Source organism: Artemia franciscana, chromosome 8, assembly GCF_032884065.1.
Source record: "Artemia franciscana chromosome 8, ASM3288406v1, whole genome shotgun sequence".
Lineage (NCBI taxonomy): Eukaryota > Metazoa > Arthropoda > Branchiopoda > Anostraca > Artemiidae > Artemia > Artemia franciscana.
Window position 1 is genome coordinate 40,766,552 of NC_088870.1, and position 19,289 is coordinate 40,785,840.

The 19,289-nt window shown below is 35.1% G+C and overlaps 1 protein-coding gene across 5 annotated transcripts in view; it reads right to left on the reverse strand.

The window, feature by feature from the left end:
• LOC136030431 (protein Aster-B-like) overlaps positions 1-19,289 on the reverse strand; it is a 169,362-nt gene that overhangs the window by 86,867 nt on the left and 63,206 nt on the right. For all 5 annotated transcript variants that reach the window (XM_065709410.1, XM_065709408.1, XM_065709411.1 and 2 more), the window contains one exon: positions 9,060-9,383. In XM_065709410.1, coding sequence (XP_065565482.1) covers positions 9,060-9,383 — 324 coding nt within the window. The remainder of the gene's footprint in view (positions 1-9,059; positions 9,384-19,289) is intronic.

The following is a 19,289-nucleotide window of genomic DNA, read 5'->3' on the forward strand; positions in this document are numbered from 1 at the left end:
TCACTTGTTCCCGTTCTTGCTTGAAATACAATTAACTTGTTCCTGTTATTGCTTAAAATGAATTTCACTTATGAAAATATTTTGTTTAATTAAAATGTTAAAGTCACTTTTTTCAAGGCTGAATTTTGTAGGAAGTGATGTTCAAGGAGCTAATATCGAGAAGAAGATTATCTTCAGTTATTCCAAATCTTTCCACTACATCTTGAATTTATCTGACTAAAGAGTTGAACGTTCAAAACCAATCACTTTTACACTAACATTATCAACTTTTTAGATATTAAAAACAATTCAAATTCGAAACATTACTTTCTACTTCGTTGGGCTTTAATTAAACATATAAACCCCTTTCCATATTTCATAAAACTTTGATATCAACTTCGTTATTAAGTTTTAATTACGAATAGTCAACTTTCTAATATATTTAGATAGCTTTCATCGAAATTTTTTATTTCATGTTCCATGTTTAATTAGAAGAAAACAAATAAAAAATTTAGTTTCTATACCACTTTCAAAGAAATTAATTTCAAAATTGATGAGATTATTATCAAACCAAAATGCTGCCTTTAGTATACATTTAATTTTTATTATTTATCGAAATATTTATTTTATTAATATGCTTTATAAATTATTTTATGTATTAAACTTTTTTCGGAACAATAGCAGGTCACTTGAGATTATTAATTGGATCCCTCGGTTACCTGCAGATGCCAAACACCATTTAAAAAAAAATATTAAGCATTAAAATTATTAAGAAACTAAGTATTAAGTAATTAATCAAGTAATAATTACTTATATTTATTATGTATTATGTTTAATTATTTAATTTATCATTATTTGATTTATTATGTATTATGCTTAATTACTTAATTTATCATTGTTTTACTAAATAATTAATTAATTTTACTTACGATTACTTAATTTATTATTAAAAATAATAAATTAAGCAATTCATTATTAACAAAGTATTATGTAAACCAACTAATAAACGAAAAGGTTTAACGGCTCATTTTGTACATGTGGCGGAGAGGTTCAGGGACAAATGTGCCACCCTGCGACAATTCAGCCTCTGATCAAGAGGTTGCATGATTGGGTTTTAAACAATCCAAAATGTTTGAAAAGCCATTAAGCATTTGCCGTATGTTCTCAAACACTCGCCAGCAAAACCATTTTTCGCTTGATAGCTGTTTAGTCCTACTCGGGCAAATATTGTTGTTACAGCACAAGATCGCAGAGACTGGCACTTTGCTACGGTTGAATCTCTTTTGTTCCCGAAAAGGGAGAAAAGGGAAAAAAGAGAGAAAAGGGGAAAAGGAAACATTTTCCATTACTTTTCAAATGAGCACTCTCTTACAACTTGACGATCTCCAAATTGATATTATCACCCCTGGTGAAAAAGAAAAGAACGTGAAATAAATACGTAAAAAACGACAATATACAATAAATGAAATAAATACACAAAAACTGCAATGAATTTGCAAAATACAAAAAGTTAAAATTCTGAATATCATGAAACCCTGAATTTAATAGTTTTCATCAGATTCACCCCTTTTTTGAAAAAAAAACTTGGAATATATTCTTGTGGCAATAACGTATGACGGTTAACTTCGAAGATAAGGAATTGTATATATTTGGAATCACCATGAAAAGCAGATTCTTTTGATGTATAAGTTAATGTGAAAGACCGAAATTGGAGAATGTTGACATTCACTGGGGAACATCCAAAATTACTTTTTTTTTCTCCTTGAATTTTGTCATCTTTGCCAGTCATCTTTTTCAGTTTTATGTAAGGTTTGATGGTGACAGGTTAGGTTTTTAGCCCATTTCTGAGATTTATAATCTAATTTAATCTAAATTTAAATTTTACCGTCAAACCTTGTATAAGATTGACAAGTTGACTGGCACAGTTGATTGAATCCAAGGAGAGAAAAAGAAATTTCGGACATTCACCGGTGACTGTCGACATTTACCCGATTTCGGTCTTTCACCGTAACATAAATATCGTTACCAAAGCCAGTTTCTATCGACGTAGGTCAATCTCTAATCGCCGTTCAATACCACGAGTGGTTTTACAGAGGTATTAGCTAAAAGGTTTTTTTTTTAGATTTATCTAGCCAACAGCAATTCTCATGGTCTCAGAATTATTCTGAACAGAAGTCGTGCGTCTAGCTTGAAGAGTTTGGCTATTTATTCAGTGCAATCACTGAAACACACAAACATCCACTTAATTCTATATAGACAGACCACAAGCCACACAGTGAAATATAGATTGATTCATTGGGGTGAATGGATTTATTAACGTTAGCACTTGAAAAAAAGGGATACTTATTGAAAATCAAATAATACTACCTAATTTATTCAAGTAGAGAACAAACACTAAAGGTTAAAACACAAGGAAAGTATGCTTAATTTTAGGAGGCTGAAAGCCCCTCAGTTAAATCCTCTTTAAGTTACAAATCTAAGCATACTTTATTGAAAGAAAAACGCAGAGTCAATTTCTCATTATCTCACAGTCATTTTGCCTCCATAAACCGCAACAACACCAGTAATCTTTTCTTCCATAAGCTACAACAACACCAGTAATCTTTGCCTCAATAAACCACAACACCAGTAATCCTTTCCTCCATAAACTACAACAACACCAGTAATCTCTCCCTCAATAAACCCCACCAACACCAATAGCCTTTCCCTTCATAAACCAAAACAACACCACTAGTCTTTCTCTCCATAAAATACAACAACACCAGTGACCCTTCCCTCCATAAACCAGAACAACACGAGTAACCATTCCCTCCATAAATCACAAAAACACTAGTAATATTTCCCTCCATAAAACACAACAACACCAATAACCTTTCCCTCACTATACCCCACCAACACCAATAGCCTTTCCCTCCATAAGCCACAACAACACCACTAACCTTTACCTCCATAAACCGCAACAGCACCAATAACGTCTCCCTCCATAAACCAAAACGACACGAGTAACCCTTCCCTCCATAAATCACAACGACACCAGCAGCCTTTCCCTCCATATACCACAGCAACACCAGTAAACTTTCCCTCCGCAAACCCCAATATCACCAGTAGCCTTTCCCTCCATAAACTACAACAACACCAATTACCTTTCCCTCTATGTACCACAACAACACCAGTAACCCTTCCCTCCATAAACCGCAAAGAAACCAGTAAGCTTTCTCCCCATAAACCACAACAACACCAATAACCTTTCCCACCGTAAACCACAACAACATCAGACCTCAAACTCTTTCAACTCTTTCTGCGTTGGAATCCCAACACAAGGTTGTCTCAACTCCTAGCTGGAATTCAGAGGACAGCAACAACCGTACCATATTTTCTATTAGATAAACATCAATTCCCAGTAGACAACAAGATAACTGAGTTTCAAAATGATGAAAAAGAAACAAAAGCTTTAAACTCTATAATCTCCACTCAGGCTCCCCTTGTCTCGCTCAGCAACGATGCCAACCCCATAGTCAAAATAAAACCTCTTATCCTAAAATATTTTAAATCTATCCATTCTTCACAATAGTCCTCGATTATATATTTTTAACAGTAAAAAGGGACGAAAGTGTGGCCAGGTCACCAGCCTTTCTTTCCAAATACACTAACCTTTCCTTCCATATACCAGAACAAAACCAGATCATCATAAACTAAAGCACTAATTCAATTGTCACTCAAACTATTCCTAACTTTCAGTTAGCGAGCTAAAATTACCATTGTTAGGACATAATTTCTCATAGAGATAGTAGCAACAATAAGGATCCAATATTATGGACTCAATCGACGTCATGATATGAAAAAGAAATGATTACATGACGACACAAAATTATTGTGATCATCTATTCTGAAAACATCGACAAATTGGAAAAAAATGCGACTCATTAAATTCAAAGTAAGCAGAAAAAGAATATCCTCTTATAGAAAGAGAATATTAAGAGCCTTTCATTAGTTTAAAAATCAATAGTCAAACAGTTCGTGGTAACGAATTGTAGTAAGGAGCGACCCGGCTCAATAGTAAACAAAACACTAAAAAACGGAATATCGATGCTAAAAGATATATCAAAAGACTCGGATTTTTATGCTGATTTTAAATATATAAGTTTCATCGAATTTAGTCTTTGACATCAAAAGTTACGAGCCTGAGAATATTTGCCTTATTTTGGAAAATAGGGGGTAAAACCCCCTAAAAGTCATAGGATCTTAACGAACATCACACCATCGCATTCAGCGTATCAGAGAACCCTGTAGAAAAGAATTTCAAGGTCCAATCTACAAAAATGTGGAATTTCATATTTTTGCCATAAGACAAATCACGGGTGCGTGTTTATTTGTTTGTTTGTTTTTTTGTTGTTCTTTTTTCCCCAGGGTTCATCGTATCGACCAAGTGGTCCTAGAGTGCTGCAAGAGGACTCATTCTAACGTAAATGAAAAGTTCTAGTGCCCTTTTTAAGTGACCAAAATAATTGGAGGGCACCTAGGCCCCCTCCCGCGCTCATTTTTTCCCAAAGTCAATGGATCAAAATTTTGAGATAGCCATTTTGTTTCGCATAGTCGAAAATATAATAACCATGTCTTTGGGGATGACTTACCCCCCACAGTCCCTGGGGGAGGGGCTGCAAGTTACAAACTTTGACCAATGTTTACATACAGTAATGGTTACTGGGAAGTGTACCGACGTTATCAGGGGGATTTTTTTGGTTTGGGTGTGGGGTTCAGATGAGGGGGCTATATGGGAGGATCTTTCCTTGGAGGAATATTTCATGGGGGAAGAGAAATTCAATGAAAAGGGCGCAGGATTTTCTAGCATTACTATTGAAAAAAAAAACAATGAAAATATAAACATGAAAAAGTTTTTTTCAGTTGAAAGTAAGGAGAAGCATTTAAACGAACAGAGATTATTACGCATATGAGGGGTTCTAAAAATACTTTAGCATAAAGAACGAGGTATTTAGGAGGAGATAAATACTTCACTCTTTATGCTAAAATAAATTTAAGTGATTTAAACTATTTATTCAACGGCCTTTCTGATTCAGGGGTCATTCTTAAAGAATTGGGACAAAACAAGATTTAGTGTGAAGAGCGAGGTATTAACGAGGGGACCAACCCCCTCATATATATAATCAAAAATATAATAATATAAAAGTTTGTTACGTAAGTTAATTCTTAAGTTACATATATTTTATACTAATAAAAACAATCGTTAAAAATTAAAAGAACTAGTTGCCTTTTTAAGTAACCGAAAAATTGGAGGGCAACTAGGCCTCCTTCCCCACCCCTTATTTCTTAAAATCGTCTGATCAAAACTAAGAGAAAGCCATTTAGCCAAAAAAAGAATTAATATACAAATTTCATTTTAATAATCAAACAGTTCGTGGTAACGAACTGTAGTAAGGAGCGACCCGGCTCAATAGTAAACGAAACTCTAAAAAACGGAATTTCGATACTAAAAGATATATCAAAAGAATTGGATTTTTATGCTGATTTTAAATATATAAGTTTCATCAAATTTAGTCTTTGTCATCAAAATTTACGAGCCTGAGAAAATTTGCCTTATTTTGGAAAATAGGGAGTAACACCCCCTAAAAGTCATAGGATCTTAACGCAAATTACACCATCGCATTCAGCGTATCAGAGAACCCTATAGAAAAAATTCCAAGGTCCAATCTACAAAAATGTGGAATTTCGTATTTTTTGCCAGAAGACAAATCACGGGTGCGTGTTTATTTGTTTTTTTTTTGTTTTGTTTTTTTCCCAGGGGTCATCGTATCGACCAAGTGTTCCTAGAGTTTTGCAAGAGGGCTCATTCTAACGGAAATGAAAAGTTCTAGTGCCCTTTTTAAGTGACCAAAAAAATTGGAGGGCACCTAGGCCCCCTCCCACGCTCATTTTTTTCCCAAAGTCAACGGATCAAAATTTTGAGATAGCCATTTTGTTCTGAATAGTCGAAAACCATAATAACTATGTCTTTGGGGATGACTTACCCCCCACAGTACCTGGGGGAGGGGCTGCAAGTTACAAACTTTGACCAATGTTCACATACAGTAATGGTTACTGGGAAGTGTACTGATGTTATCAGGGGGATTTTTTGGGTTTGGGTGTGGGGTTCAGGGGAGGGGGGCTATATGGGAGGATCTTTCCTTGGAGGAGTATTTCATGGGGGAAGAGAAATTCAATGAAAAGGGCGCAGGACTTTCTAGCATTACTATAAAAAAAAAAAAACAATGAAAATATAAACATGAAAAAGTTTTTTTCAATTGAAAGTAAGGAGAAGCATCAAAACTTAAAACGAACAGAGATTATTACGCATATGAAGGGTTCTAAAAATGCTTTAGCATAAAGAGCGAGGTATTTAGGAGGAGATAAATACTTCGCTCTTTATGCTAAAATTTTTTTAAATAATTTCAACTATTTATTCTACGGCCTTTCTGATTCAGGGGTCATTCTTAAAGAATTGGGATAAAACGTAACGTAAGTTACGTAAGTTATGTACGTTTGTTACGTAAGTTAATTCTTAAGTTACGTTTTTTTTTTACTAATAAAAACGTTCGTTAAAAATTAAAAGATCTAGTTGCCTTTTTGAGTAACCGAAAAATTGGAAGGCAACTAGACCTCCTTCCCCACCCCTTATTTCTCAAAATCGTCTGATCAAAACTAAGAGAAAGCCATTTAGCCAAAAAAAGAATTAATATGCAAATTTCATTTTAGTAATTTATGTACGGAGAGCCAAAATCAGACATGCATTAATTCAAAAACTTTCAGAAATTAAATAAAAAAAACAAGTTTTTTTAAATGAAAGTAAGGAGCGACATTAAAACTTAAAACGAACAGAAATTACTCCGTATATGAAAGGGGCTTTTCCTCCTCGACACCCCGCTCCTTGCGCTAAAGTTTGATTCTTTCTCGCAACTCTACTTTTTAAAACAATAAAAAACTTTAGCGCAAGGAGCGGGGTGTCGAGGAGGAAAAGCCCCTTTCATATACGGAGTAATTTCTGTTCGTTTTAAGTTTTAATGTCGCTCCTTACTTTCATTTAAAAAAACTTGTTTTTTTTTTATTTAATTTATGTACGGAGAGCCAAAATCAGACATGCATTAATTCAAAAACTTTCAGAAATTAAATAAAAAAAAACAAGTTTTTTGAAATGAAAGTAAGGAGCGACATTGAAACTTAAAACGAACAGAAATTACTATGTATATGAAAGGGCCTTTTCCTCCTCGACACCCCGCTCCTTGCGCTAAAGTTTGATTCTTTCTCGCAGCTCTACTTTTTAAAACAATAAAAAACTTTAGCGTAAAGAGCGGGATATCGAGGAGGAAAAGCCCCTTTCATATACGGAGTAATATCTGCTCGTTTTAAGTTTTAATGTCGCTCCTTACTTTCATTTCAAAAAACTTGTTTTTTTTATCTAATCACACAAAAAGAATACAAAGAAACATTTTGAAAAGCTATCTTTTAAATACTATTAAAAATTGTAAAAATACTTTTAAAACTTTTAAAAATTTTGCTCCAGGTGATCCAACCATAGATACTACTCTGCCCCCTCCCCCTACAATAAAATCAATTTAATTATCATATATTGTTGAACTAAGAAATAGGGGGGGGGGTCGAAACTTACTCATATGTAGTTTATCATTAATCAAATTAAAAACAAAGTCCTCATCATGTATATTATTACTAGAAAAAAATATAACTGTATATTACTGCAGGTCTATTTGGAAATATTTCATGAAACGAAAAACATAAACAAACCATATTTTCACCTGGACATTAATGTTTAACCAAATCGCTTATCCCGACCACTGTCTATGGCAAAGCGAAAGTCAACCACTATCCAATCAAAATATTTAAACTATCCAACAAAATTCAATTACAGACTAAGCAATTTAGGCAACACTAGGACACCTTTGAAGTCCACATTTGGAACTTGCATATAGAAATGGAAAGAGAAAAATTGCATTAGTTCCTGTCTGGAAAAAAAAGAACGGCAGAAACTGAGGGTCTTTTCGCTCTCGAATCTGACACAAATTTTATCTTATTTCTCTTTGTAGATGAGAAAACCAAAAACGATTAACAGCTGCAATCGAAAAAAGAAACATTGATGACGAAAGTATAAACACAATTTCTGTGCTAAGTTTTCGACTGTATGGTGGCAGTTCTGGCCTCTCTTACACCCGGGACAGAATCTTGACTAGTCCCCACCCCCCCCCCCCCCTGTCTCCAATAAACATTTTCAGGCCAAATTTTAACAAAGTTTTAGTTTATTAAAAAAATTATTTTCAGTTTATTAATTAATAATTTATTTTTTAACTAATTTATTATTTAAATTATTTAATTTTTATTAATAATTTTAATTCAGGTGTTTCAATTATCATTATTTAATTGTTTCAATTATTAACTGCGCCTTCTACTTCATTTTAACATAAATAAAAATTGAAAAATTACAAAATGAATATAATTGTTATATTATTTATTTGAAATTTTGCTCCCCTAAAATTTTTTCACCCAGGGCAAGTGACCCCCCCCCCCCCTGTCCCCCATAAACCGCCTCTGCAACTGATTTAAACAAGGTGTCTCGATGAAGTTAAGTGAATAAAGTGTCAAGCTTAAAATTTCCCGTTCATTGAGTAATTTTGCTTACTTAAGAAAATGAGAATAAAAGAAGCAGTCACCGGTGGGGTTATATCTCCAGTCAATAAATCCCTATTTTCTCATTTTCTTGACGATGGATGGTCAGGCTATTTGCATTCATGACCCAAGTTCAATAAATCATCGCAAAGATCTTTTTTGGCAAAACTTGACACTGTGGGAATGACTTTAATTCCATTTTGTGAAACTGTCCTCGAATATTACCGAATATCGGTATCGAAAACCACCTAATTGGTGGTAGTACCACCCAACTCTAGTGCTACAAAATTCATTTTAAATTTATTTTAATGAAAGAGACAGAACGAGTGAAAGAGACAGGGAGAGGAAGAGAGAGAGAGAGAGAGAGAGAGATAGATAGAGAGAGAGAGAGGGAGGGAAAAAGGCAAACTCACGATCTATCTGGCGTAGCAGGTGTATTCGTAACAATAACTGTTTTATTTCCAACATCTTTCAACTCCTTTGTGCCTTCAAACACCTCTATTGATTCTCCTTTCAAGCCAGCAAGCCCAGGTTTCCTTTCATTGGGCTTAATTAGAGGAAGATTATTTATGGCGATTAAATCTGGTTGTGAATAATTATGTAAGTTATGGATGCTGTTAGGAATGTCTATAAGGGATAGGTGACTTGCGATGCATGTATGGTTCCCAGAGGATGTCATCTCCTCATCCACAGATCTGCTGGTTGTAAATCCATTTTTACTGGAAGAACTAAGTGTCCTGGAAAAAGTAAAATAAAACATGGACTTCTTTATACTTATCATAAGCCAGATATTATAATCAACTCATAACGGTACGACTTCTCATATCTCCAAAAATGTAATAAATCCACTCGTCCTAGTTTTTTTTTGTAATCTTAATTTATTTTGCATTTTTTTAATTTGTAATTTTTCTCCCCGTGAACCTTTCCTCCCTCATTCTAACTTATCTAGAGCTCCCACGAAAAAAATACTACAAAGAAAACATTTTGTTTTCCCACCTCATTGCGCTTTTTTTTATGATTATGTAATTTGTTTATATTTATTTTTGATATATAAAGCGAAATATACTCGATATTGTCGATTGCTTTTAACAAAAATCGCAAGAGCATAATTACCTCAGCCTATATAATACATAGGTGATATTAAAAGCTCCCTTTTCGACTGTTTTTAGAAATGTTACAAAAACCTTTACAGAAAATATTGCATTTTGAAAAAGCCAGCAAGTCTTGGGAATACAAAAAAGATACTAGAAAACAGATTGGAACTGTTCGCAGACGCACAGAATGAAAGGGTGCACTGAAAATCACAAAATGACTTAAAAATCTTTTCAATTACTATGTGGCTAATAGCATAATTGTCATATTTTTATATGCATTTATATATATGTATGTATATATATATATATATATATATATATATATATATATATATATATATATATATATATATATATATATATATATATATATATATATATATATATATATATATATATATATATATATTTATTTATGTTTATATCCAATGATACGTTTTCATATTCAATATACTTTCAATTGATGTAATTTGTACAATAAATGGTCAATATTATAATAATGATCCGAGTGATCTAAGTCTTTACAAAATAAATCATATTTATGACTCATTTTGTTTTCTTGACACTAAAGCAGCAGTTGCTAATTTCAACTCTTGATGTTACTTTTTTTTTCTTCATCCTTGTTTTGCTTTGTCTTTTTTAACATTGACATGCTCTTGTCAGCTCCAGCTATTGTAGCGAATTAAATAAAAAAAAATAAGTTTTTTCAGCTGAAAGTAAGGAGCGACATTAAAACTTAAAACGAACAGGAATAATTACGTATATGAGGGGGTTGCCCCCTTCTCAACGCCTCGCTCTTCACGTCAAAGTTTTTCGACACTTTAAAAAAGTTACTCATTGTTCTATTTAAAAACTCTTTGGCTTTCAAAAGTCGTTTTTAAAGAAGTGTGAGACAAAATTTAAACTTTAGCGTAAAGTGCAAGGTGTTGAGGAGGGGGCAACCCCCTTATATACTTAATAATTCCTGTTCGTTTTAAGCTTTAATATCACTCCTTACTTTCAGCTGATAAAACATGCTTTCCAACTTAATTTCAGATTGTTTTTTAAATAAAGCCAGGATATCTGAATCCACCTCCACGGGAAAATCCCCCTCCCCACGATAATATCCTCCGGAAAATTCGATCCAGGCAAAAAATTTACTCCTGACACTTACCCTTAACATCTCCACGCGTAAAATTGAATCGATAAAGAGAAAGCAAGGCATATAAAGAAATTTCATGTAAGAATTCTGGCAAATTCGCCCAGTATAAAATTTTCCCCGAAAAAATCACCCCTTGGAAACTTCCCTCTCTATGAAAAATTCTTCATGTCCAAAATCTCCTCAGCAGAAAATTTGTCATCCCCTCCCCATCCGAAAAATGTATGCATACTTCCCAATAACAAATACTATACTTATGATGGGAAAATTTTTTAACTTAAAAACTTTTCCCCGGAGGCTGTGGGGGATCATGTTATATTCGGAGAACTAGTTATTGAGCCTTTCAACTATGCCGAGCAAAACAACTATCTCTAAATTTGGATCGCACGATTTCGGGAAAAAGTGGCGTAGTTGCCCTTAAATTTTTTGATCACTTAAAAGGTCACTAGAACTTTTCCGTTATAATCAGCCCTTTTCGAGGTTCTAGACCTACTGGGTCGATACGATCATCCCTGGGGAAAACATAAAGAAACAACGATGCATCCGTGATCCTTCTTCAGGCAAAAATTTACAAAATTCCACATTTTTGCAGATAGGAGCTTGATACCGCTACAATTAGGTTCTTTGATACGCTGAATCTGATGGTATGATTTTCATTAAAATTACATGACTTCTAGGGGGTCTTTCCTTCTTTTTTTTTTGGAAAATCAGACAAATTTTCTCAGACTCTCAGCTTTAGACGGGTAAGTATATTTGAAATCAGCATAATAAGCCAATTCTTTTGATATATCTATTGATATCAAAATCCGTTTTTTTAGAGTTTCGATTAGTATTGAGCCGGATCGCTCCTTACTTACAGTTCGTTACCACGAACTGTTTAATAAATATGTTCTATTTTATACATGTGATACAGTCAAACCGCACCTCTCGAACAACTCCTTGTTTGAAGAAACCGGTCTTCAAACAGAAGTTTTGATGATAAAATGTCCCTTTCCGAACAAAAGCTGAAATTTCGAAGTTTCAGCTTCCACCCACTCCCTCTCCCCAAAAATATGAAAACTAGAAGAAAGTGTTTTTTTGGCAACTAGAAGGCTAAAATAGACCTTATATGACTTCTCTATAGTCGATCCCTCTCCCTCCCAAAGGAAATCCTAAGCAACCTAAGAGCCAAATGAGATAAGGGTGTTGCATGTACCTCAGATGATTTAAGCATCCTAGGTGAAAGTGTGAGCAAAATGAATGAACTTTTAGAGGTTTTGCGAGTTCAGAGTGCTAGAACAAGTCTGACAATTAGTGTTAAGAAAATTAAGTCACTAAGTCTAGGAATAAGTGAAGATGAAAAGGTGACTTTGGGTAACGAAAAGATTAATCAGGTGGGCAGCTTCACTCATCTTAGTATTATTATCAGTAAGGATGGTGGGAGCAGTGAAGATGTTAAAAGTGGAATAGCCAAGGCTCATGGTGTTTTTTCACAGTTAAAAAAAAAGTTTGGAAGAATAAGAAGTCTGCAAACCAAGATTAGAATATTGGAAGCTACAGTGATGGCAGTGGTCAAATATGGCTTTGAAGCATGGGCACTCCGAAAGGCGGACGAAGATTTACTAGATGTTTTCCAGAGAAATTGCCTACGGATTGTTCTGGGTTAAGCATCGGCACTGTTTCTGTTTTCTGTTTCTGTTTCTGTTTTTTCTTGCCTGTTTCTGCCTGTTTCTGTTTTTACAAAAAACAGAACAGAAAACAGAAACAGGCTACCTGTTTTTGTTTGACCTGTTTCTGTTTCTGTTCTGTTTTTTTTTCATCTGTTTTTTTCCGTTTCTGTTTTTTTTTATCTGTTTTCTGTTTTTTTTTTCTGTTTTTTTTTTTCAAATGCCGCGCTATCTAGCGGGCATGATACCGAAACGCATGATACCTACCGTACCGAAACGCATATCTAGCGGGCATGATACCATGATACCGTTGATTTTTGAATTTAAACAAAAAGGGAATACTTGTGGGAAAAGTCAAAGTCATGGCCAATTGTAGAAAAAAGCTAAGACAGATTGTCCAATTAAGTGGGCAACCCAGTCAAGGTTAATTTTACCCCTTTGATTGCCGTTGTGACTGTCTCCCATTTATGCTACACCTCTCCGTGCATGTATGTCCCTTGACAATGCCGAAATAGAGTCAACCTGTTGGAGGTTCTCCTTGGGGAACACACGCGGGTTGACTACGGGTTGACTACTTGAAAATTTTCCTCTCATGCATGTCACTCCACAATGCTCAACTAGAGTCAACCTCTCATGCTAATTCACGCCGGGGTAAATCTGAGCGAAAGAGAGAGATAGAGAAAGAGAGAGAAGCTTGAATGCTATACAGTGGACATGGGCTAGATGGGAACCCCATATGACAATGTCTCTACTGTTGGTATATGTGTAGCGGATGGCTATTACCGCTTGAGCAACGGTCTAACCATTGACGGCTTTAAGGATTCGTGCTTTAAGCGGCAAACATGGGCTCAATGAAATCCCATATAAAAGAGGAATATAGCGTTGGTATTTACTTAGAGCAATGGGTTACCGCTAGATCAGCGGTCCAACAAGCCACGGCTTGAAGGCATCCGTACTTTAAGCGGTGAACCTAGGCACCTTGATATGTGTGTAGCGGAGGGTTATTATCACTTGAGCAATGGTCTAACCATAGAGCGTTATAGAGCGTTGGTATTTGCTTAGAGCAATGGGTTACCGCTATAGCGACGGTCTAAATAGCCTCTAACTTAAGCGGTGGACATAAGCTAGATGGGATGACTCTGTGTCTGTCTGGTATATATTAGCAAGCAGCGGTCTAAGTAGCTTCGGCTTGAAAGCATCCGTGCTTTAAGCGGTGAATATAGTGTTGTATATGCTTTGAGCAATGGTTTACCGCTAAAGCAACGGTCTAAGAGCAACTAGGGTAAATTGTCAATTATAAATGATATTTAAGCTTGAAAGGAATATAGCGTTGGTATCACCCGATTGGACACATTTTATGACAAATTTCGCCCCCCCCCCCCTAAAAATACGCTAGTGTGTTGAATTGCACGAAGTTGCTCATCTTTTGTATGTGACTAAAAGGATTTAACAAGAAGATATTTTCTTTCCTATTAGAAATAGAAGAAGTAAGGAAAAACAGCTGTTAAAACAGCTGTTTTTTATTTTTAAACAGCTGTTTTCTGTTTTTTCGGAAAACAGAACAGATTACAGAAACAGGTCACCTGTTTTTGTTTGACCTGTTTCTGTTTCTGTTCTGTTTTTTTTCTAACTGTTTTTTTCTGTTTCTGTTTTTCTCAAAAACAGAAACAGTGCCGATGCTTATTCTGGGTACCCGGCTCACTGACCGTATTTCAAAATGAAGGCTGTACGAAAAATGTGGTTCAGTCCCGCTTTTTAGGACTATGATGAAAAGAAAGGTTGAGATGGCTAGGGTACGTTCTGCAGGTGAAGGATGACAGATTACCGAAGATTTTCCTTTTCGGCCAACCGTCAAGGACGAAATTGAAAGCAGGTCGTCCTCATCTGGGGTGAGCAGATGTCATAAAGAAAGATTTATAGGAAATGGTAACTTCCTGGGATGGTGTAAAGACGGAGGCTTCGAATAGATTGGCACGGAGAAGGAGCGTGCGCAGCTGTGCTGGCGTAGGCGGCTTGCAGCTTTGGTAAGTTTTTAGTAGTAGTAGTATAAACCTCAACTAAAAAAACATCCACTTAACAGCTTTGATTTACCCCAGTCACTAATTGTACTGTACATTTTAAGCCATTTAATCTTTTTTAGCCTCTAATCTTTTCACTTCAAGATTGTGTGACAGGCTTGCTGCCTGTCCCTGTAAAAACGACCCAGAACCTGAAATGTCGATTCGACGGTCTGGCTCCATCAATAGCTCCGGAGTATCATTATCCTATCTTTTTTTTATTTAAAGACTGTCACATGAGCAAACTGCTTCAATATCTTTTAACTAGTTTCCTTTGCAGCTTATGAGAAATAAACACGAATCTATGAGAAATTCAACAAAATGTAAACAAAAAAATATGTTAGAGCACTTCCTTGATCAATGCTGTTTCTCTACCATCAATTGTTTGTCTTAAGACAGAATTATAATCTGAGAAAATTTACTTTATTCCACCAGTATTGAGTGACAGGGAGAAAAGACAGATATTTTTCTCCAATTACTCAAATAAACTTTGAAATTCTATACTATATGAAACCATTAGTGATGTTTTAGTAAAGAGTTTCCCAGATAGTACTAAGTGATTTTGTAACAAGATGCTTTCTTGTTTACAAAGTTGTCAAGCTAACAAGTTTAATGGGAAACTTAGTGAAGCAAACAGCAAAATTTAGGTGCAACAAAATATCATTAGCATTATTTATTTTCCAGAATGGAATGATTCTTCAAATTTTTATTTAATGCCCTAGAAGCATTAATTATATAAAACTAAAAGTATAGTTATCAAAACCTCAAAAAGACAAAGACTTCAGCGCATTCTGAGGCAAACATTTTCATCCAACGATTGATGTTGCTAGGATTTGAGTTCAAATCCTAGCAACATCAATAGCTTGGCACATATAACATATCTTCTCATTCTCGATAACATTAGTCATATAGGGGAAAATGCTTCTGCAACACATATATTCCACCATTCCTATGACACATATATTCCACCATTCCTACGACAGACACATCTCACCATTTCTATGACACGCATAACTCACCATTCTTGTCACACAAATAGGGGTACACTAGCGCCTAATAAAGTTACCAATCCCAGACGTCTGGTCATTGAGATAAGGACGTTTTCTGAGAAAACAAGGCATACCAAAGTCTGGTCTTTAAGATAAGAACATACCTGGAAACATGTGTATACCAACTTTAACTGGTCAATGAACAGTCAATGAACTAGTTTGAGTCCCCACGTTCTCCTCCAGGGACCCAAGTCCCCCTTCAATGTGCCCCAATGCCATTTCCCCCTACTTTTTACCAACCCGACTTTTTTTGTTTTGAACTTAGAATTTTTTGAGCTTAGATTTTTTTATGTGCAATTAGATTTTTTAACTTTCTTTTTTATTTTTTTTTACACAAAATTCAATTAAAATCGCACAGGAACACAGGGAGAAGGATACAAATACAAACACACAAACACACACACAAACTAACACAGAGAAAGAGAAGGATACCTGACCGACTGTAGTCATTACAATTTAAGAGATCGAACCAAGTGTCACTGACCATCAAAAGAATATGTCTGTCTAGCAAGCATCTCTATCATTGTGGTGTGCATATTCTCGGAATGTTGATAAAAAAGGTACACAGATACCTTCACTGAAAGCATTTGCAAGCTATCTAATTTAAATTGAGAAATCAATTACAGGACCCATTGTCCTATCTCAATGACAAACTAAATTCGGCATACAAATGTTTCCAGGAATGTTCTAATCTCAAAGACCAGACTTTACCATGCAATAGCTTTCCAGGAAACACCCTTATCACAACAACCAGACGCGTGGGATTAGTAACTTCATTTGGCTCTAGTATACCCCTAGGTATGTAACAGGAATGGTGGGATATGTGTATCATAGGAGTGGTGGGATATGCGTGTTGTAGGAATGATGGGATATGTGTGTCATAGGAATGGTGGGATGTGTGTCCTAGGGATAGCGGGATATATGTTGTAGGAATGGTCGGATATGTGTGTGTTGCAGGAGTATTGCCCCTCCTCCACCATAACACTATCATTCCTGCAAGCATATTCCATTTATTGGTCATAATGAATGTTAAATTTCCATGTGATTACAAATAGCCCTACACCTGATGGAGCTAAAACTCCGTGTCAAGACATGGATACCTTGCATTCATACATAAGAACGCTGCCTTAGAGTTCCAGAGATGCTTGGTGGCTAAAATTCATTTCAGTTAAATACCACATACTGCGCGTGACCGGGAGCTGTCCAGGCATGGTTGTCATGACACCTGCCTAGCTACAGTTGTTAAGTAAAGCCGCAAACAAACGCTAGACTATATGGAAAAATGACCACAGAAATTTAGGCAAAATAAGAAATAAACTGCAGGCATGCAACAAGCTTAATTGGCATCTTCTGGTTCAACACCTATAATACACTAATATTTTGACTGTTCATTTTATATTTTTTTCAAGTTGGAATAGAGGCTAATAACTTCATGTCTAACACCACACTGGCCATGAAAAACCCATTAAATGCACTTGGTTCTATCCATAGAAAGTGTTATACAACTATAAATTCATGTCCTAATTCTTCCTCATTAACATGTTGTTGTTGTTGTTTTTTTTTTGCCAAAACAGGATCAAACTTTAAACAGAAGTTAATGTGGTTGACCCAACAGGATATAAATGGCGAACTCAAGTTAATCTATGGCATAACAATATTTTCAAACTAAATGTCCAAATAAGCAGTGGAGCATTACTAATAAGACTTATTTCGATGATTAAAAGCAGACCCTAAATTTGTAGAAAAAAAAAACAAGGAGAAAATCACGATAGTCTGTGTACCGTACTTCACCGAAAATTTGTCAAAACAGCCACCTAATACTACCAACATTAGCAACTCATTGCAGTCCCAAGTAACCCGAGGCCCACAATGTAGCGTAGATTTCTCCTCCACTCCAATCTTTTCAAATCGTCACTCTTCACCCCTTTAGATCAAGTTCTAATTCCCTTTAAATCCTTTCCTATGGCCTTTTCTAACCCTATATGAGGGTGACCTTCTTTTCGTTCAGTCCCTGGATAGATGGCCGAAGAGCACATTCTTTTACAATCTATTATCCTTAACCTTGAAGCCTAGTCTAGCCATCTTAATCTTTTTTTTCATTATAGCTTTAGAAAGTAAGTGTGATTGAACCACATTTTCTTACAGCTTGTTGTTTGACATCCTGTCGGTCAAACGAGCCCCTACAAATACAACTAAAAAATTCCTCTAAAACCACTTAACAGATCTTCCTCAACCTTTAAATACGCTCCAGTTTCCAAGCCACACTTGATCACTATCATTACCATGACGTCCAATATTCTAATTCTAGTGCGCAGACTTGTCTTCCTATTCCTCTGAACTTTGTCAAACTTCAGCAGTGAAGAAAACACACTCGCCTTGGTTAATTTACACTTTATATCTTTGCTGTATGCACCATCTTTATCAATAATACTACCCAGTTCAGTAACGTTATACACTTGATCGTTTTTCCCGTGACCTAACATTACCTCTTAATCCTAAGCGCCCAAGTCTTCTTAACATTAATTTTCTTATAGCTCTCAAAAACTCAAAGTTCGTTCATTTTGCTAAGGCTTATAGCTAATACACTTATCACATGCATAATCTAAGTCTATACGATAAGAGTTTTACCTTCCCATGTGATACCGATCCCAAAGCAATAACGTATCATTATTGAGCAAAGCAGTTGTGAGGCTCTTCCCATACCAAGGAGAAAGTCTTTTAGCCAGAAAACGGAACACAGGAATATTAGTGCTTATTACGCCTGTGTCCTTTTCCCGGATATTATGAGACCTACCACAAAATATTCCTTTCTAGCCGTTAGAGATTTTTGTTATGCCTAAAATCATTAAGTTAAGTAAATTTGGATTATAAATGTATGCATTGCAAATTCTTATAAATATTAGTAAAACAGTTCAAAATAGGGATGAAACCTTTTAATTGACAGTGAATAGATATACAAATTATTTAACTGGATATTTCGAACACATATACAGTGTTCATCATCAGCAGTAAAACTTTACTCAGTTTTACTGCTGATGATGAACGCTGTATATGTGTTCAAAATATCCAGTTAAATAATTTTTATATCTATTCACTGTCAATTAAAAGGTTTCATCCCTATTTTGAACTGTTTTACTTTCGTCATGGAAAGGCAGTGTGGTCTTCGAAGTTATCTTATGAATATTTTTTCATTATTAACAATTTAGGGTGATTTTTATAAATTTGTCTGAGATACCATATCTAAATATAAAAACAAATATTTTTTTTATTAATCTGTAGTCATAAGAATAACATGGAACAGATTAAACAAAACTTTAGATCGGACTTGAAACTCTTTTCAGTGAAAGATAAAGTTCATGGTCAAGGCCAAAAAATCAAATACTTATCTTTAAATCCTGGGGAAAATCATTTTCACAAATAAAAAGATTATTAAGAGCCATAAAGGCGTGACCAATAGGACAATTTAAAAAAAGAAGGAGAATGAGCATGCCAAATTTTCTATGTTGATGATACCATAAGCAAAACATATCTACAGCCGCATTTGGTTGTGAGTCTAGTTATAAAGACTAGATAAAATTGACAAAACAAAAAGGAAGAAAGCATACATTTCAAGACGAAAGAATAAATTTGCGAACTTGGGAAACCGCAAGTTTAGAAAG